This window comes from Amblyomma maculatum, chromosome 4, assembly GCF_055883805.1.
Source record: "Amblyomma maculatum isolate TAMU_Amacu chromosome 4, ASM5588380v1, whole genome shotgun sequence".
In the NCBI taxonomy this organism is placed as follows: domain Eukaryota; kingdom Metazoa; phylum Arthropoda; class Arachnida; order Ixodida; family Ixodidae; genus Amblyomma; species Amblyomma maculatum.
The window spans coordinates 44,982,261-45,000,303 of NC_139347.1; the positions used below are offsets into that span (position 1 = coordinate 44,982,261).

The 18,043-nt window shown below is 45.8% G+C and overlaps 1 protein-coding gene across 1 annotated transcript; it reads right to left on the bottom strand.

Annotated features, from left to right (window-relative positions):
* Positions 1-745: 745 nt before the first annotated feature.
* LOC146190899 (uncharacterized) lies at positions 746-17,080 on the bottom strand. Its single transcript, XM_084600254.1, has 4 exons — positions 17,003-17,080; positions 16,626-16,868; positions 15,660-15,960; positions 746-852 (listed from the first exon to the last, which is right to left on the bottom strand). The coding sequence occupies exons 2-4, from the start codon at positions 16,815-16,817 to the stop codon at positions 746-748; spliced, it is 600 nt and encodes a 199-aa protein (XP_084456380.1). The 5' UTR covers positions 16,818-16,868; positions 17,003-17,080.
* Between the last annotated feature and the right edge of the window lie 963 nt (positions 17,081-18,043).

Genomic DNA, 18,043 nt, shown 5'->3' on the forward strand with positions numbered 1-18,043 from the left:
GCAAGGTAAGGTCGAGAGTCAGCGACAGGCCAGCAGAGACACAGTCGTGGTGGCCGAGTCCAGGCTCCCGTCAGCGCCGAATGTATTGGACCCGGTGTCGGACAAATCTCCGCCGCCAGCCGGGTTGCGCTACCGCAACCCCCCGAGCAAAGTCCGTATAAAATGAGACCGTATATATACACACACACCGCGGAGCTCATGTGGCTTAATGCTGGGTCGGGGAGAGCAGATTTTACGACTGTTTGCCCGCCGCCAGACGAACTTGTGTCCGCTGTTTGCGCTGGTGGTGAGCCGGGGAGCTCGGCAGTGACGAAAGGCACGTATATGCGCGCACGCGACTGTGGCGCCGCGCAACCATCGGCGGCGGAGCGCTCTTCCTCCTCCTCGAGGGTGGGTGCCCATCGGCCAACTCTATCCTTGCCCAATCTGCTCCTGGGGTCGTAAACGGGAGCGTCAAAACGCGCGGCTTTTCATTAGCCGGCCGCGAAAGCGAGCAGCGCAACTTGCATGCCACGATGCGAAGGGTTCGCGGGTAAGGGAACGAGGGGTCCACCGATTCACGCGCGGCAGCCGGCGCCGCCGCAATTGATGCCGCACGTATGCGAGGCGCGGCGATGATCGCTTTCTCGCTCGGTGCACCGCCGTTCTTTTCGGGGCCGTGCAACGAGCGGCGGATGGCTCCCGCGAGGCCCTTCCGTCACGGCCACCAAATGGCGCCCATTGTTGCGCGGCTGCCGGCCACAAATCACGCCTGGCCCGGCGCTCGCATCCCTGGGGGACGATCTTCCGCTGCTCGCGGGACGTCCCGGTGTTCTTCACCTGCTGTGCCGTCCGCACGAGAAGACAACAGGTCTGCAGATGGGCACGCGGTATCCGCTACTAGGTATAACACGTGGGCTCGAAGAAACCCATTCCTCTTCGACACAGCTCAATGTTGCGTTCGCTTAGCCGTTAAAGCTTGCCAGCTTTTGTTTTAAAAACGATCATGTAGGAGACATAATGCTAAAGCATAAAGTTCAGCAGTATCGAAAACCGGCTAAAGCGTTGCGCACCGACACACTCCTCGGTGATGTCTCCCAATACACGCACCCTTTACAGCTTATTTGTCCATAGCAAGGATCTATGTAAGTAATGGGAGGGTACATTTTATTTTTTTTTTCTTAGAGAAAGGGGGGGGGGGGGGGGGACCAAAAGTGAGATGCCTTTGTAATAAGGAATTATCTGTCAGCATCCTTGCTGGCTGGCTCAGCTCGCCCTTGCCATTCATGTAGTGTAGAAAACAGTTTGTGAGACCAATAATAGCTTTTAGAAGCACATAGTAGTTGAAGATAAACTCATCAATGTTCTAGGCAGTCGCTCTACCAACTAAGCTCTCCATGGTGACCAGATTTTATGGCACCACGAATTCATCAACTAGAAGGGTAAACGGTGTTAGGCCGAAATTTATGGAAGTCGCTCAAGATGAAGTATCATCAATAGTATAGGCTGGTTTGGTATAGTAGATCCCCGATATATCAAATTATTGCCTATATTGAATTCTCAGAATATCCCCTTGAAAATTCTATGCAAAAGGATAGAACTGATGCTCACGTTTATCGAACTTCCGTTGAGCGAAACATTCGGTATATTGAACTGCGCACCCCGCCCCTGCAAGGTGCGCCTCTCCTGATGGCACCCTCACGATCATTTTTCGGGCACGAAGCCGGGTCAGTTGCAGGCGTGGACATTTGCTGGCGACGCTAAAGCTGTAAAACCGCTTGACGAGATGAACGCTGAGTCCTCTTAAAAGTGTCCTTAAGTTCATCGTGCTCGTTTTCAACGCAGCACTGCTGTCATGCGGGGAAACTTTCGTTGGGTGCACAAGTTACTGTGCGGTGAAGCCAGCCTTGCTGACCGAAGGCTCGCGGCGGCTTTAGCATGGCCTGCTTAGCTGCTGAAGGAAACGGTTAAGGCTGCACCCTATTTTAACTGAGTTAAAATTGCGTTTATAGTTTCCCTGTAACAGAAATAGGCCTCTCATTATGATTAGCGGTGGCGTTTCCCAAAGCACCATCCGCAGCTGCTTTCATGTGAACCTTATCCCCAATGGCACGCCTTGCGACGCGAGATGCAACTGCAAGCTGCGAGCATCCCGAGTTACAACGATCCGATCTGTGACTACCAAATATTTGGAGCATGCGCTCGTATTCATGGAGAGGCATGTAGAGATGCGCCCTTCTTTTTGGACGCTAGGCGCGCGCGTGTGCATCGCGGTTGGTCTGCAGTACGCAGGTGGGCAGCCCATTGCTGCAGCAAGCGTGCCGCTAATATGGATTCACAGTATATTCACGCTTCTAGGTTACAAAGGAGCTCATCTCTTGGCAAGTTTATATATTAAATTATTAATATATTGTACTATTTCGATATCTCCTTCAAGTTAGATATATCCGGAATGCGTGCAATGGCTGAGGAGAGACAATACTGGATGGCACTGATTAATTTTAATCACCTGAGGCCTTTGACCGGGCACTTCATCAAACAGTCCCTGAGCGTATTTCGACTCCAATGTGAATGCGTGGCCGCGATTTGATCCCAACTTTCCTCTGGGTCTCATGTACCATATATATAGAAACACCATAGCACAGAAGTTCGAGTCAGATTGCCAAATCTTTCGGACCCTCGCCTGAGTCGGCCGCCTCTGTCGCGTTTGTCGCGTTGTATATATATATATATATATATAATCCTTAAAGGCACGTGAGTTGATTCCTGAAAGGAGGAATTGGCTCCCACTATGCTCCAATTTAATAACACCACACCTAAAAATACCAATATATAAAGTCGAGGGAAGATGGGATTAGAAAATCTGAAAAATGTTCTTCTTTGCGTCCTGAAATAGGATCTCTTAACGGCAGGGAACAAACAACCAGCACTACTAGACATTGGTTATGCTTTCTAGAGCACCTGAAATCAGTCCACAAATGTACTTCCTTTTCCAGCAGGAGAAGGCACCTAATGCGACATCGGCAAATGTGGCTTCTATTCTTTTAAAGAAACCTGGCTATATAGTGTGAAGGTTTAGGAAAATAGCGAATATAATGGAGTGCATGACTGTTTCCTTTGAAAGTCTGCATTGAGATTTACGCTTGTATTGATTTTACTTATACATTAAAAATTTAAATATATATTTCTAACAGCCCCAAAACTTGCACACTTATTTGAAGTGGCAAACTGAAATTCCTCGCGTAAACCTCTATGTCGAGACTCGAGAACAGCGCAAAACACGGGGAAACCTGTTCCCGCCTCTAGGGACTCGAATGGTTTGCTTATCCGTACGATTTGCCGCCTTCGAAGCGATATAAATTTGGACTCCGACACAGTCGTATCGCAGTTTAGGCGTAGTTTATACACTCAAGCTTATAGTTTATATATACGCCCAAACTACGCGTATAAACTATATATTTCAGTGGTATATATGTGGCCCACTGAGCTGTGTCGCGCAGAGTAATGCGCGTGACCAAGCATATTTCTGCGCAGGAAGTGGTACTCGATTGATCATCTCGTAATCGTTTGGTGCGCTGATTTCCCCGCTGGATTTACAAGGACGCGGGCGCATAGAACGGCGGCAAATAAAAGCACAAGATAAATTTCCGGTGACAAGAAAGGCGGCGGCAAAGCAGCTGCATCGGGTGCGAAGAAATGTCAGATAGTGAAGGAGCTTGGCGTAGCATTGAGTACGCTGTTGACAGTCCTTGCAGACGCGAAAGAAATTAGAAAGAAGCTTCATGATATCCGCTGTCTTCGAAGCATTTCAATGTTTGTCTTTTTTTTAATCAGCCCTGGTATGGCCTAAAATATAAGGTTTAACATACCAAACTACCCACGCTGTAAGAGACGCCGTGTATAGCAGAGATCACTGAAAACTTCAACCTCCTGGGGTTCTTTCACTTGGACTGACATTGCACAGCATCGGAAAGGAGACGCCACGACCGGTATCGAATCTGCGTTTTTCGGTTCTGCATTCAAGTGCCCTGACTATTGATTACCCTAACCACGAGTGCCCTAACCAGTGCTGGCAAGGAGTGAGCTGTTATAGGCCAGCGTACTCATGCGACATGCGGAAAAGCCAAGCGAAACCAGTAATCGCACCAAGTCGCCGCCGTGTACCCCGTTCCGGTAGCCCAGATCAAATCAAATAAAATAAAATCGAACTGTTATTTATTCTCTCAATGGGGAGGGAGAATTAAGACTGAAGCCGAACTGGAGCCGCTTGACGAGGCTCTGTCCTTCTACGCATACAGTTCAAGAGCAGAAGTTTGAAGTTTGTGGTCCTAATACGATACATATAATGTAGAAGTAAAGCATTAAATCAAGGAAACAAAACGATACTCTCCAGTTAGGACTCTTACTCAAATAAAGAGTATTTAAACACACACACACACACACACACACACACACACACACACACACACACACACACACACACACACACACACACACACACACGCGCACACACACACACACACACACACACACACACACACACACACACACACACACACACACACACACACACACACACACACACACACACACACACACACACACACACACACACACACACACACACACACACACACACACACACAAAAGGGAAACAACGTTACGGTTGACGAATCGATTACGTCCCGTAGTATTGGAAAAAAAAAAAACACATGACTCACGAGCGTAGAATGGCGGAACTAGAAATGGGAAATAACGGCGCAGTTCATAAAATGCATAAGCTGGCCTAATTCAGGCCTGAAAATTTGTTGTTCACGCGAGGAGCGGGAAGTAACTTTGATTTAATTCTTGTGACCTCGCAAACGCAGGGCTGCCCGCAGAGATCGCCTGAACTGAGGCTACGAACATAGCTTTATAAAATCGAGTAGCGCACGAATGAATTATCGCATTGCTTCCAAATATGTATATACTGAATCCAAATGGACAGGAAAACATATACATAGGAAAAGTCTTGCCGGAATATGCGAATGTTGAAGAAGTTAGAAGGGTTCAACGCTGCTGAACCGAACACGGAGCGAAAGCGTTAGCTGTTGTTGTTGTTGTTGTTGTTGTTGTTGTTGTTGTTGTTGTTGTTGTTGTTGTTGTTGTCCAAATAACTTATGGCACATACCCACAGAGGGGGATCGGCCAAGAATTGGGTAGCAAAGAATTTTTTTTTTTAATATACTTGCATAAACAAAAATGATTTGAGGGGTAGAGCAAAGGAAACAAAACGGGAAATAAGTGAAATATAAAATGAAAAGTGGTAACACTCACGGGAGATTGACACTACAATTTTAGAACAAGTGATGTTTAAATATTTAGCAAGGCAAACGATTTGAGTCCAGTAAAAAATTTTGCATGGCGGTAAACACAGACCTGTGACTGTGCCCAAGGATTGTGGCGCCAAATGATAACAATGTAGGGCTGCTAAACTAAGGCCAAGCTGTTGCAATGGCCTTTCCATCAACTGCTTTCTCAGCGTAGTAAAGCGGCGGCAAAACAATAAAAAGTGATATAATGTTTCTTGTTCACCGCAAAATGCGCAGACGGGAGACAGTGCCAAACCAGACCTGTAAAGATAGAAATTTAAAGGTGGGATACGGCATCGCAGCCTTGTTAGTGAAATCTCAAGTTGCCGTGAATGACATAATTTTCTATTCCAAGAATAATTTAGATGCAGGTAGTCATCAGATCTTAAAAGATGTCCATTTTTCATATTTAATAGGACGTTTCTTCGAAACCTCGCTGCGGTGATGTACGCGGTCGCCGGAAGGATAGATAATACGGGGCCATTAAGGGACTCTTTTGCCAAATTGTCAGCATATTCATTTAAAGTCACATTGCTGTGGCCTGGAACCCATACCATACGTACAATTTTCAAATGTCTAGGGATCAGGGAGACAAAGGTTTTTACTATTGCAGAATCCACCGGCGAAGAGAGAGATGAACACAAGGATAGAGAGTCGGAAATTACTGCCACTTTAGAAAAAGAGGAGTCTAATTTTCGTAAAGCGAGTACCACCGCCAGAAACTCTGCCTCAAAAATTGGGGTGAAGTCCGGAAGCCGGACAGAAAAAGACCAGTCTAAATATGGACAATATATACCCACACCCGCCTTTTCATTACTTTGAGATGCGTCAGTAGCTACAACTAAACTAGCAGAAAGACTTCTTAAATGGTCTTCTAATAATCCGTTTAGAATGACGGATGATAAGTTTTTAGCATTATTCGGGAATATGTCGTCAAAGACAATTTTAATAGATGAACCGATGGTTTGTATGGGTAGAATACTAGGAAGGGAAACATTTAAAGGGTCCAGCAAATTTTTGACCATAACAACCTGCGGGGTGTGAAATTTAGACCAATGGACACCGAAAAAGGAGGTCGGTTGACAGCAAAAAATAGACATAGATCGGTGAAACTCTGATTCATATATCCTTAAGTACGTCTGAACGGTTAGAATTTGTAATCTATATATCAAGGGTGGAATCCGGGCTTCAAGGTAGAGCACATTGTTGGCAACAAATTTTGGAAGTCCCAGACACAACCGAAGTGCTTCTCGCTCCAACAGAACAAGCGGTCGAATTTTATAAGTTGCTAATTCAGAAAACAAGACTGAACCAAACTCTAAAATTGGACGCACATACATAACATAAATCATTAAAAGGACATCTCTCCGCATTCCAGACCTGGGACGATTAATTCGGCGCAACATGCCCACGGCCCGAGCCCCTTTCGTAGCAATATGGTTAATGTGGGGCTGCCATGAAAGATTATCATCATAAGTGACCCCTAAATACTTTAATGATTTAACCTGTGGTATTATTTGCTGCTGATACATTACAGACAGACTTACAGAATCTTTTATGTTAAATACGAGGACTGCGCTTTTGTTGACATTTAATGTGAGACGCAAGCCACACAACCAATTCTCAATAGAGTTTAGGTACGTGTGCAAGTGGAGATAAAGGGATTGAATATCCGATGCAGTTGCAAAAAACGCAATATCATCCGCATATACGTAAGTGCGAACGTCATGATTAACTGGTATTGAGCTGAGTAGTATGTTGAAAAGGACTGGTGAAAGGACTGCTCCTTGCGGCACTCCCCTGGCTTGCTTATATCTGCCAGAATGGACGCCATTTAGTGCACAGTAAAACTCTCGGTTTTGAGGAATTCAGATATCCAGGCTACTAAATAATGTGGAAACTGAAGAGATTTCAATTTTTGCAATATAATGCTATGCTCAACGCTATCATAGGCCTTGGCTATATCTAGCGTTATCAAGGCAGCGTACATTTTTTGGCGCCGCGCTAAAAGAATTAGACTTTCGAGATCAGCATGCGCATTCCAGATGGAACACTTTTGGCGGAAACCAATTTGGCAAGGGCTGAGGATATTTTCTTTATTCATGAATTCCGAAACACGTATAAGTATGACTCTTTCAATTAATTTTACAATGTTTGATGTTAATGCAATTGGTCTAATATTATCAATGGACAAGGCACCGCCTTTATTCTTAAGTAAAGGAATTATTTTGGCAAGTTTCCATTCTGGGTGTATCCAAGCATGTTTGATGGAATAATTTACTAGCTCTAATAACGTCTCAGGTGACTCGTCAAAAAGAATTTTTAACATTTTTGAAGTTACTTTATCAGGACCGGGAGCAGCGGCTGGTAATCTCATAACTATAGGAGAAAGCTCAGAAACGGAAATTTGGGGATCATAATTAACTGGTTCCATTGGCATTACAGGTATCGAGCCCGAAGGAAGTGCAGACGAGAAACGCTTCTCCAGTCCTTTGGCAATTGTTTCAATTGTGTCTATTGCTTCCTGTGGAGTCAAAATAAAGGAATGTAGATTTTGTGCTTGCGGAATCTTTTTCCGCGAGCGTAAAAAACCAAAAAGAGCAGCTCGATTGCCAGATTTAGAGAGGAAATCAAAATGCTTAGCATCATACTCGTCCTTCGCTTTTGCAACTGTACGTTTAAAAGTAGCTGCAATGAACTTGTAATCCTGCCAGTTTTTCGGGCACTGGTTGTGGAGAAGCTTTTTCCATGCCGCCTTTCTACGTCTGTAATCTCGGGAACAATCAGCATTCCACCAAACAGCTGAAGTATTCCCCTTTGAGCTCCGTACCAAGATCTCAGACTTCTTACGGCAATATTCAATCACCGAGCATAAGCGTTTTGATTTTTCTTCTTCATCCGTGTTAGTCAATGACTCAAGATTAGAGCGTAACGTTGACTGAAAGTTATTATAGTTGATAAATGACTTCAACTGAGAAGTCGCTGGAGTTACAGGGTGATTAACCTCAAACGCTATCGGTATGTGGTCACTAGAGGTGCCACAATCAAGTGTCGACCAATTATTAACGACGAGACTGGGAGAGGTAAAAGTTAAATCTAACACAGATTGACTGTGTTTTCTTATAAATGTGGCCGAACCCGAATTTCTACAGGAAAAGTTATTATTTGTTATCCAATCCCAAAGACGCTTGCCACAACTATCTGTCTTGTAGCCCCATGACACATGATGCGAATTAAAATCACCAGCCAGAAGAACTGAGTTTCGACAATTAACTAATAGCAGATCTAGAGGTTTTGTATCTTGTACACCGCTAGGGAAATAAGCATTCACTAAGGAAAACGGACAGTGCCCTGGAATTTCAAAGTCTAGGGCCAATAACTCACAATCTATAGAAGATAACTGGAAAGAAATCTTAGCCCTGTGACAGAATTTTGTACAGACAAATATAATTAAACCTCCTCCTTTTGATTGGCGATCTTGTCGGAATGAATGATAATTTTGTAAATAGAAATGCTTTTCGGCTGTTAGCCAAGTTTCTTGCAAAATAATTATGTGTGGATTATATTGAGAAGAAATGTAAACTAAATCTGTTGAAGCTGTTAGAATTGAACGACAGTTCCACTGGATAACTCTTAGTGCCCCTATGATTGTGAAATCTTGGCAGCCGCAACTGCCTGCCCCAAAATATTATCCTTTGGCTTTAATGTATGCTGTTGTTTCTTTGATTTTGGTTGGGACCGCGGAGAAGAATGATTGGACATGGGAGACCCACACCGTTTTAGAATTCTTACATCTGATTCTACCATCTCTGCGTCACCAATGTTTTCATCGTCATCTGGGAGAGCAGCCCTGTTAGGCGAAGCAACAGTAGTGCTTTCAAGCAGTTGAGAGCTTTCAGAGGGCATATTTGCTATGAAAGGGGCTGTTCCTGATTGCAGGGCTTGCGTTAGCTGAACTGCCAGAACGTTAGAAAAACACTCTGTGACAGTAGCAACTATTCGGTCGACCATTTTATTCATTGATGCTTCCACTGTAGTCATTATCGCCTTTGAGATTGATGCATCCAAAGGCACACCTGATCGGGCTGACACACCTGCATAACCGTGTAATCGGTCCTTAACTTCTATTACAGCGTCACGACGCGAACAGCGTTTTCTATCTATTACCTCTAGAATTTGCAGCTCCTGTTTTCGAGATGGACACTCCAAGGAGTTTGCAGCGTGGGCTCCACCGCAAAGGCAGCATTTGTCGTGTTGTTGTGAACATGATGACGAATGATGACCATCGCCACATTTGGAACACCGCACGGAGGACTTACAACCACGAGCACTGTGACCATATCGCCAGCAATTAGTGCACTGCAGTGGCTTAGAATCAACAGGATCCACACGGAAGATCAATGGCCATGCTTTTATCTCTGACGGGCATGAAGTTCCCGCAAATGTGGCAATCACCGACTCTGTTGGTACCCGCGTATTATTAACCTCCCGGCTGCAACGATACACCGCTACCACACCAGCCGCCGAAAGAAGGTCGAGGGTCTCAGCTGGAGTTAAAGAAGAGTCTACTCCTCGGACTAATCCCTTTGTGCATGCAAGATGAGTAGGGATAAAGCTGCTCACCTGAAGTGATCCAAATGAATTGCATTTAAGCAGATCCTTCACGCAATTGAGGTCTGGAGATCGGCACAGTATCCCGCCACGCCCAAACTGCCTCACTTCTGTGATCGAGTCATACAGGGTAGAGGCTGCCTGGAGAGCAGCTCGAACAGTCCCAGGGTTATTCATTTTAATAAATCCGCCATCCTTGGGCACCAGCGCCACAGGAATGTTTGGAACGCCAGATCGTTGGAACGTTTCCAGAGGTAGATCGTGAGGAGTAATGAAAGCCGACCAGGGGGAGCGCCCCTGGCCGGGAGACTGCGTAGACATCACTTTACAGTTACAATCTCTCTGCGAGCGTTATCAACACGGTGAAAAGCGCAAATGCGCAGGGGAAAACAGAAAAAAGAGGACTAGCCGCCCAATACTTAGCCGATTCACGCCTTCTGCTCGTAGCGGTGCCCTAATACTAAGCCTCTTCGCATCGAACGTCACGTCACAGGCACTCGGAATTATGGCGTGAAAATAGGAAAGTGTGACGAGGTGTACACTAAGGTGTAGAGGAGGGGCGCGCAGCGGGGTTTACGGAGCTTCTCCCAAACGTTAGCTGCGGGTGACCGAGCCTCCTCCTTCTTCTTCTTCTTCTTCTTCTTCTTCTTCTGTTAGGCGCAGCGCCGGTTCGGGGACCACGGACACGGCATACAGCGATGAGCGGTTAGGCCTGGCGTAGTATTGCTTCCGCAATAAAACCTCGTGGAGTTGTCCACCCTATTTAAAGATGTATATAAGCGAACGAGGAAACGCAGGGGAAGCCATCAGACGGAATCCAAGTATCCCAAACCATCTGCCCAATAGTGTTTTGATAATGTACTGGTCCTATGCAGGGCCAGACGTTACCAGCACAGTACCAATATTGGGCACATGGGTTGTGCTACCTGGAAAGCCATTACCGCTGCCACACTATACAGTTAAAGGCAGAACTTTAATGCAAACCATATATTAAGTGTCAACGCTTTTTTTACAACTGCTGTCAACGACGGCGACGGCTTTCCGGCAGAACCAGTTGTGTACGCTATCGCGTAAAATAGCGCATTAAGAGCTACGCATGAGGATTTCCAAGAATGTTACACCAAGTGTTTTAACTTCATTAACAATGTTTGATGCTTAGATATCTAGAAATAATTCAGTCCATGATGGTTAATATAATCGCGTCTACTTTTAAGACAAAGCTCAAGCGTCCTAATAATTTTTTATACTTTTATCTGATTGGAAGCGGCCCTAGCTCGGAGGAGACTGAAAGAGACGTTTTCGACAAAGCGTGTTTTCGCCAAATGAGCTTCATCCCTTGCTGAAGATCGAGTTATGTATAGATGGGTTAAGCAGGGGAGGGGGGAATGATACATTTTTGGTCGTCCTTAAGATAGAGCGCGTGTGAGATTATAAAATAGGAAAGTGTGACGAGGTGTACACTAATATCGAGATTTATAGAGCACCGAGAAAAGCTTTGTATGTAATTTCAGTGGATGAATGCAGGAACCAGAAACGTTGGGCACCGGAACAACACAACAAAAAACGATAGTGCTTTTTCTCAAAACCAAGTGCAGGTGGCCCATCCCCAGCCAATTTCGCAAGTAAATCGAATGCCTGCGTCGACATCATTTTCTTTTTTCTTTTTAGCGATATCCCCACGGGCGCTCTACACTGCCGTTCACTTCAACCTGGCGGCAACTGCATGGTTCATTTCGGCAAGAACGTCACGAGTTTGAGTCGATTGGAGACTAGATTTTTTTAAAAAACAATTTATTGACATCAATAAACGCGTCTTTTTATGCCGGAAAAATGTTAGGCGGGGTTTAGCTCCGCTTACACCAATTAAGACATGCGAAACCGCAGTTTATTAAGGTTTTGCTTGGTGATTTTGCCCTGAAAAACTGCCACAGAATTTGGCGAAGTGTTAAACGCCTTCAGTCTTGTAAATTGATTTATAGGAAAATAAAGGCGCATTATCTGTCACGCTTTTCGATGGAGACCTGAACCGCACTGTGAGGGTAGGGAGAAAGGCGGTAGTGAAAGGAGTAAGAGCAAAAAAGGTGCCCTAGTGATGACCAACGGAATAATTTTGACCACAATCTCAAACCCGCTGCAGTGGCTCAGTGTGTATTCATAAATGTTAAGTCGGCTTCACCTCTATGCTGCCTTCCCCACTAATGGCGGAACAGTAATGTATTAAAACATTATATTAAGGCCATAATTCATATGATTTATGCATCAGAAGATATTCGCATAATTGCCCTATTACCACTACATGCATTTGTGTAGAAGAAACATGCGATTTCAGGTCTATATTGCCGTTTTTCTGGCGGCCAGTGACGCCATGTTTGGGAAAAGAAGCAGCGTGAGAAAGCCTACTTAACGATTTTTGCAAGGGGTCCCGGGAATGTGAGCCGGGATCACATTAAATGTGCGCGCACGGTGTACATTGTGCGGACCAGGGGTACTGTGGCATTCAGACCCCCATTTGAAACATAATTTTCCCTTCCTAATACACATATTCACATTTACCAGTAGCCTGGAGAGATATGTGCAGCGGCAAAAAGAAATGTCGGTGAAAATGCCCATATGTGACCAATTCGATTTTTTTTTTTTAGACAGCCATATATCGTTCTTGAATATGTCGTCCGATAGTTTTGCCGCATGATGTGTGCATATTAGAGCATAGGCTCTACTGCTTTCACGCGAAACCTTAAAGGGCAACTGAAGCGGTTTTAGAGATCAACTAAATTAAAGGAGTCCAATGTGTGAAGGCTAAAGGTAAATCATGCCAGCCCGGTTTGCGCTAGCATTTAATTTCACGACGTGATCGCTGAATGATACTATTTTGGTATTCAGGCTACTCCGCAGAACAGGGTAACAAGTAGTGACACAAGTGATGATGTCATCTGTAGAGGTGATGCATTTTTAATGCAGAAACGTTTGCTCTGAAGTAGAAGACCAACGCCAAAGATGGTAAAGGTCACAAGGTGTTGTTCGGCAGCATCGGGTGACTTGCAGAGAGAATTGGGCGAAAGCTGTTGATATCCGAAACGTATCCCATAATTACGTTATTGTCTAGTTTCACCGCAATACTGCACTGCTTTGAGGAGAAGCCTGAAAAAAATGTAGCAATTTTAATAGCAGAAGGCAGTGTTGAAACCACATCGTGAACTTAATCTACAAGTTTCATATATTCTATTGCGCTTATCTCAGGAAATTTTCAAAAAAGCATTTCAGCTTCTCTTTACGGTCACCTGTCTCTGAACATTTGACTTTGAACTCTCACGTTGTGCAACAAACATCGTCGTCTTCCTTTCCAAGACACTGTCGGTCTTCGTAAAGTATCATCTGCGCCACTCCTTCTTTTAGCCTAGGTAAATACATTATACTCATATGCCATCTGGGTGAGTGCGGCCGAGGCCTGGGAGCGTAATATAGGGCGAATCGACCAGGCGGCGTGACAAAAAGAGGTGGCGTGGCGTAGAGTTAGAAGACACTCTCGCTAAAGACAGACCGGAGCCGTGCCAGACAGTCTGCCGAGACCGTCGAATAAAGATAAGCCAGGCTAGCCCGTTACCGAGAAGCTTGCCAACCGCGGAAACGAGCGAAGATCAAAGAGGCAGCTGCGTCTGCATGTGGCTGTTGCCGATGCCTTATGCTCCTAAAACTGGGTTCAAGAATAGTTGAACCTCTACAATATTTTTTAAATGTTTTCACATATAAAATACTCCCCAGGTATTAGAAAAACGAAGCCAAGGTACCGCTTCCCAAGCCAAGAAGCAGGCTAATAACAGGCGCCTATTAGGCTGGCATTACCTTCTTGTTCTTGTGATTTGCCTGCATCGAAAAGAAGGCCGCCGAACGGTCTGCGATGGCATCTAAACGTGATCATCCAAGAGATTCCTATGGAGGGTTTAGTGTAGAAATTGTACTTTGCAATGTCGCCTGCGAAACTACGACCAAGAAGCTAGCTTATTCTCATCATCACTATTCACGCCAGTCGTAACAAGCCATAGTTCTCTAAGCCCTTAAAAACAGCGGCTTTGCCTGGTGCTCACCGGCGCAGCAGGCCACTGAACGCAGTCTGAAGGTGAACAGGGTGTCCACGATAGACATGGAGGAAGCAGGTAGTGTATACATAGGTAATTTCCAGTATTTGCAGATACAATCGCATCTGCAAACTCCTCTTCTAAGCACAGAATGGGTTTTTTAGGGCTTAGCACTACTAGCCGCAATCACGGATTTCGTCAATGTCTGCCCGAAGCCGCTCACTCTCTCTCTCTCTCTTCGTGAACTTGAAAGTGGAGAAAGAGAAATTGGCGACGCGCGCGTCGCGCGGCTCGGCATTGAGAAGGCGGACTGAGCAGTCGTGTGTCGCTCGCGCGTCCTCAACTTCGGCATCTCTCCCCTCGCGCATCAGCCCCCCTCTACCGCATCGTGCTTACGTCACAGATCGGTGTTGGACCGATCTGTGACGTAAGCACGATGCTGTGGCGCTTCTATCGCCAGCGTGGGCCGACTGGGGGTGAAAAGAAGGCTTAGCGCCCATAGGAATACATGGAAGCGAAATATTCCAAAGCAGTTTTCTAATTTCACAGGTCATCTGTGATGTCGTTATTCGGTACAGAGCAACCATGAACGCCCTGGAATAGATCGTGGAAGCACGGCCGCTCGATGGAAGCGCGCACTAGGTGCGGCCTGCTACATCGCCCGAAACCCGCGGGAGGCGCCTACTTCCCGTCGCCACCGCCGCGGCGCCACCGTTCGGGGACAGCCGCGCGCGGAGAGCTGCGCCCGGCTGCGCTTTGAGCGAGGCGTCGGTACGGTCGGAGCTTACTGTTTTAAGGATTTAAGAGCTCCGTTTCACACAATTTTGAAACATGAATTCGTATATACTGTCATGTCTAGTGTGAACATGTCAGCACTACCGCGTTTTCTTCGCAAGGATGTATATACTGGCGTGTACACCAAAAACTTATTGTGACGGTAGTTCAAAGCCGCTCGATAGTTCGCGCTTTACCGTGATGTGCATTCGGGTCAAATTGGTTGTCAGATGAAAATTTCACTCGTCTGTCAGCAATTGGAAGCTGTTCAGCGGCCAAGGTAGCACAATGCATTATCCTTTACATCACAATGTCGCGAATTCATTGCGTGTCATTTTCATACCGTTTACTCATTCTTGCATAAAACGCGTATACAAAAGATTGATGTCAACCTCTTCTATGCTGCCAGCGCAATCCAATAACAAAATGTGATCCTACTGTGACTGGGCGACTGTACTCTACTGTGCAACTTACAGCTAGCATTCAACAATTTCTAGTCTCAAGATTGCGCATCAAGTCTTCCAGTTTGAAACTAGCTTACCCGCGATCAGAAAAATTGCTTAATGCTTCGCTAATATTCAGCACATTTCCGTGGAACATCAAGGTTGTAAACTGTTTTAATTTAGAAAAACAAATGCATTTAGTATAGTGAAGTTGTGAATTTTTCTAAGCGCAACTGGAGCCGAGGAAACCACAAACTGCTTCAGCAAGACTAGATACATTTATTGCACAGTTACACAAAAAGAGGAAGAAGACGTTCACAAACGGAGAACCTTCCTGGAGAGAGGTTTACGGCATAGCCTTAAAAGTCGCTCCACTGTTGCGTTGAGATTCCCGGCCCAGTTCGCTATCAGTGGGCGCAGCAACTTACTTAGGAATATCTTGCAAAGCTCCTCAGTGTGGGCACGGTTGTTTTTTTCACAGATTAGCTGCGGGTACTGTGTAAAGTGCGGAAGCAAAACTGAAATGAACAGTTCACATAGCTTGCTGCTTCGCCGGACCTCTTGAGATTTCATTATCCGGTTAATGAAGACGCACGTAAGCTGACAAAGCTTGATTGCTCCCATTTTGGGGTATACCATGCCTCCGTTGTCCATGTTTTTCATTAGCCCGTAAACAGGGTCGGTTGGCTCTGGTTCCTGCAACAGGGTCTTGCACGACTCGCACGTCACCTGAAAACCATCAGAAAATATCACATAAACCAACAACTTGGTATAGTGGTAGACAAATTTGGAGCTTTCTCCCTTTACGGATCCTCATTAGCATACATGCACTTGCTACCCGCTTATTAAACATATCCCTTAATTACCGCCTCTATCCCTCTCATGCATACTCTTTAGCATACAGTCGGAGGCAACCACATTATGTGAAATATACCACCCGACACAGATATAAAGCCCCGCTTTAACCAAGTCATACGAACGTCCCTGTGTAGTCTCGGTGTAGCGTGCCTGACTCATGATCCAAGGATCCCGGTTTCCATTCCCATCTCACCCTCTCATCTTAATGAAGCTGCAGAGTTCGCAGCTCCTGCCAACTTTATCATGTCATGTGGTCTCGTTGCACCACACATCCCGCCGAACAATCAGGGTCCGGCCACATCACCTGTAAAAAACCTCCTAGCACAGACGTTCCCACGGCGTTTTGCCGACAAGGCGGTCACCATTGTTTCTGCGGAACGGGGCTTTTAACGCTATCGCATTGGCTCCTACTCAGACGATCTCAAGAGTATAAACAAATATTGTATGCACAGGTTTCTTTGCTTCCAAGGCCGTTCAGACAAGAGGAAAATTTAAAACAATGTGTATGTTTATGTAAAAAAAAAAACAGCTCATACCTTTTCCTGACATGTTCTCGCAACATAACCAGCGAGAAACGCTACTGGTGCCACCTCAAAGTGTTCCTCTGCTTCAGAACACAGCGTTAAAGATCCGAGTTCACTGGTCAGCTCCCTGGTAGCAAATTCAATGGCAGTTGGCAGGGCATATGTTTTAGCGTCTGGACTTGTTACCCTCAGCGCTGCTTTCATTTCAGAAGAAGTGGGTGCATTGCCACTTCTCGCTGCTTGAAGGATGCCAACCTGAAAAAAAAAGAGAGGAATGTGACCTTGCATATTGTACCGGCGAAAGACACGGGGACACAAGAACTGGCCCAAGTGATCACCATGTTAACGTGACCTTGATGAGCACACTTTGGAATATTTTTAAGAAGTACCTTTAGCAGTTTCTCCGCTGTCAAAAGTGCAGTCCTGGCATCCACCCGGTCGTTGCCGCCGCTGAACTGCCGAAGACAGCTAAACAGCGATTACACAGGGTCACTGTTTAGCCCGCGTGTTAAGACATAGTGGAAGCTGCAATTATGAAATTCATTTGAGTAACCTGTTGCAAACAACGTAAAACTGAGCCGAGAAAAAAAGAACCTACTTTAGGTGGTCAAGAAGATATTCAATCAGTGCCACTGTTGACTGTGTTGTCAGGAGTGTGGCTTCGTAGGTCTCTTTTGTGATTCGCCTCGACCGCCCAGCATTCATTTGGAGGTCTTCCAAGTAAAAGATGAAATCTAGCTCCAGCCAGGAGAGTCGTTCATCATCTGTTAAAAAGAATGCTTCCTCATAAATCCCGCTTGCCTTCACTGCACCGATATCATGTAGGGCATACCATTTCGCAACCATTCGCATGAAATATATTGTAGCCGAGCTGTCTTTGAAGTGGCATGCTTCAGGATGACATTCCGGGTTCTCTTGAAGAAATTGTAGCGTTGCTATTACTGCCGGAGAAAAGATTTGAGTGGCCCTGCAAACTTTCATTTTCTCCAGGTTGTTTGGTTCAACGTGTGCATGAGTAAGGAACCTGACTGGCTTAACCAGTAGCTCTGACTGAATTTCGAAGAGCTCTCTGTCATTCTCTGTGAAATGTAAGGAACATACCAGAGACCTGTAGCTAGGCGCCCACTTTCTACTTTTTCCCGCTTGTCTTTGGCGGGAGATATTCTTGAGCCACGCTTCCCTACGCTGGAGGTCACATGGGAACTCATGATACCTCACGGTAGGGTCTTTTCTCGCGTTTGTGTCGCAGAGCGGCACACAGCAGTTTCGCGGCATTGCGCCGTACGCGTGAGACGGACCACCGCACGTGCGCACAGCAAAAAGCACGATGCGAGCCCAGCACACAACGCAAACGCGTCCCGTCTAGACGTAAACGAGCTCACACACGCGCACACAATAAAACTTGAGTTGATTACGCCGATCTGAGGCGA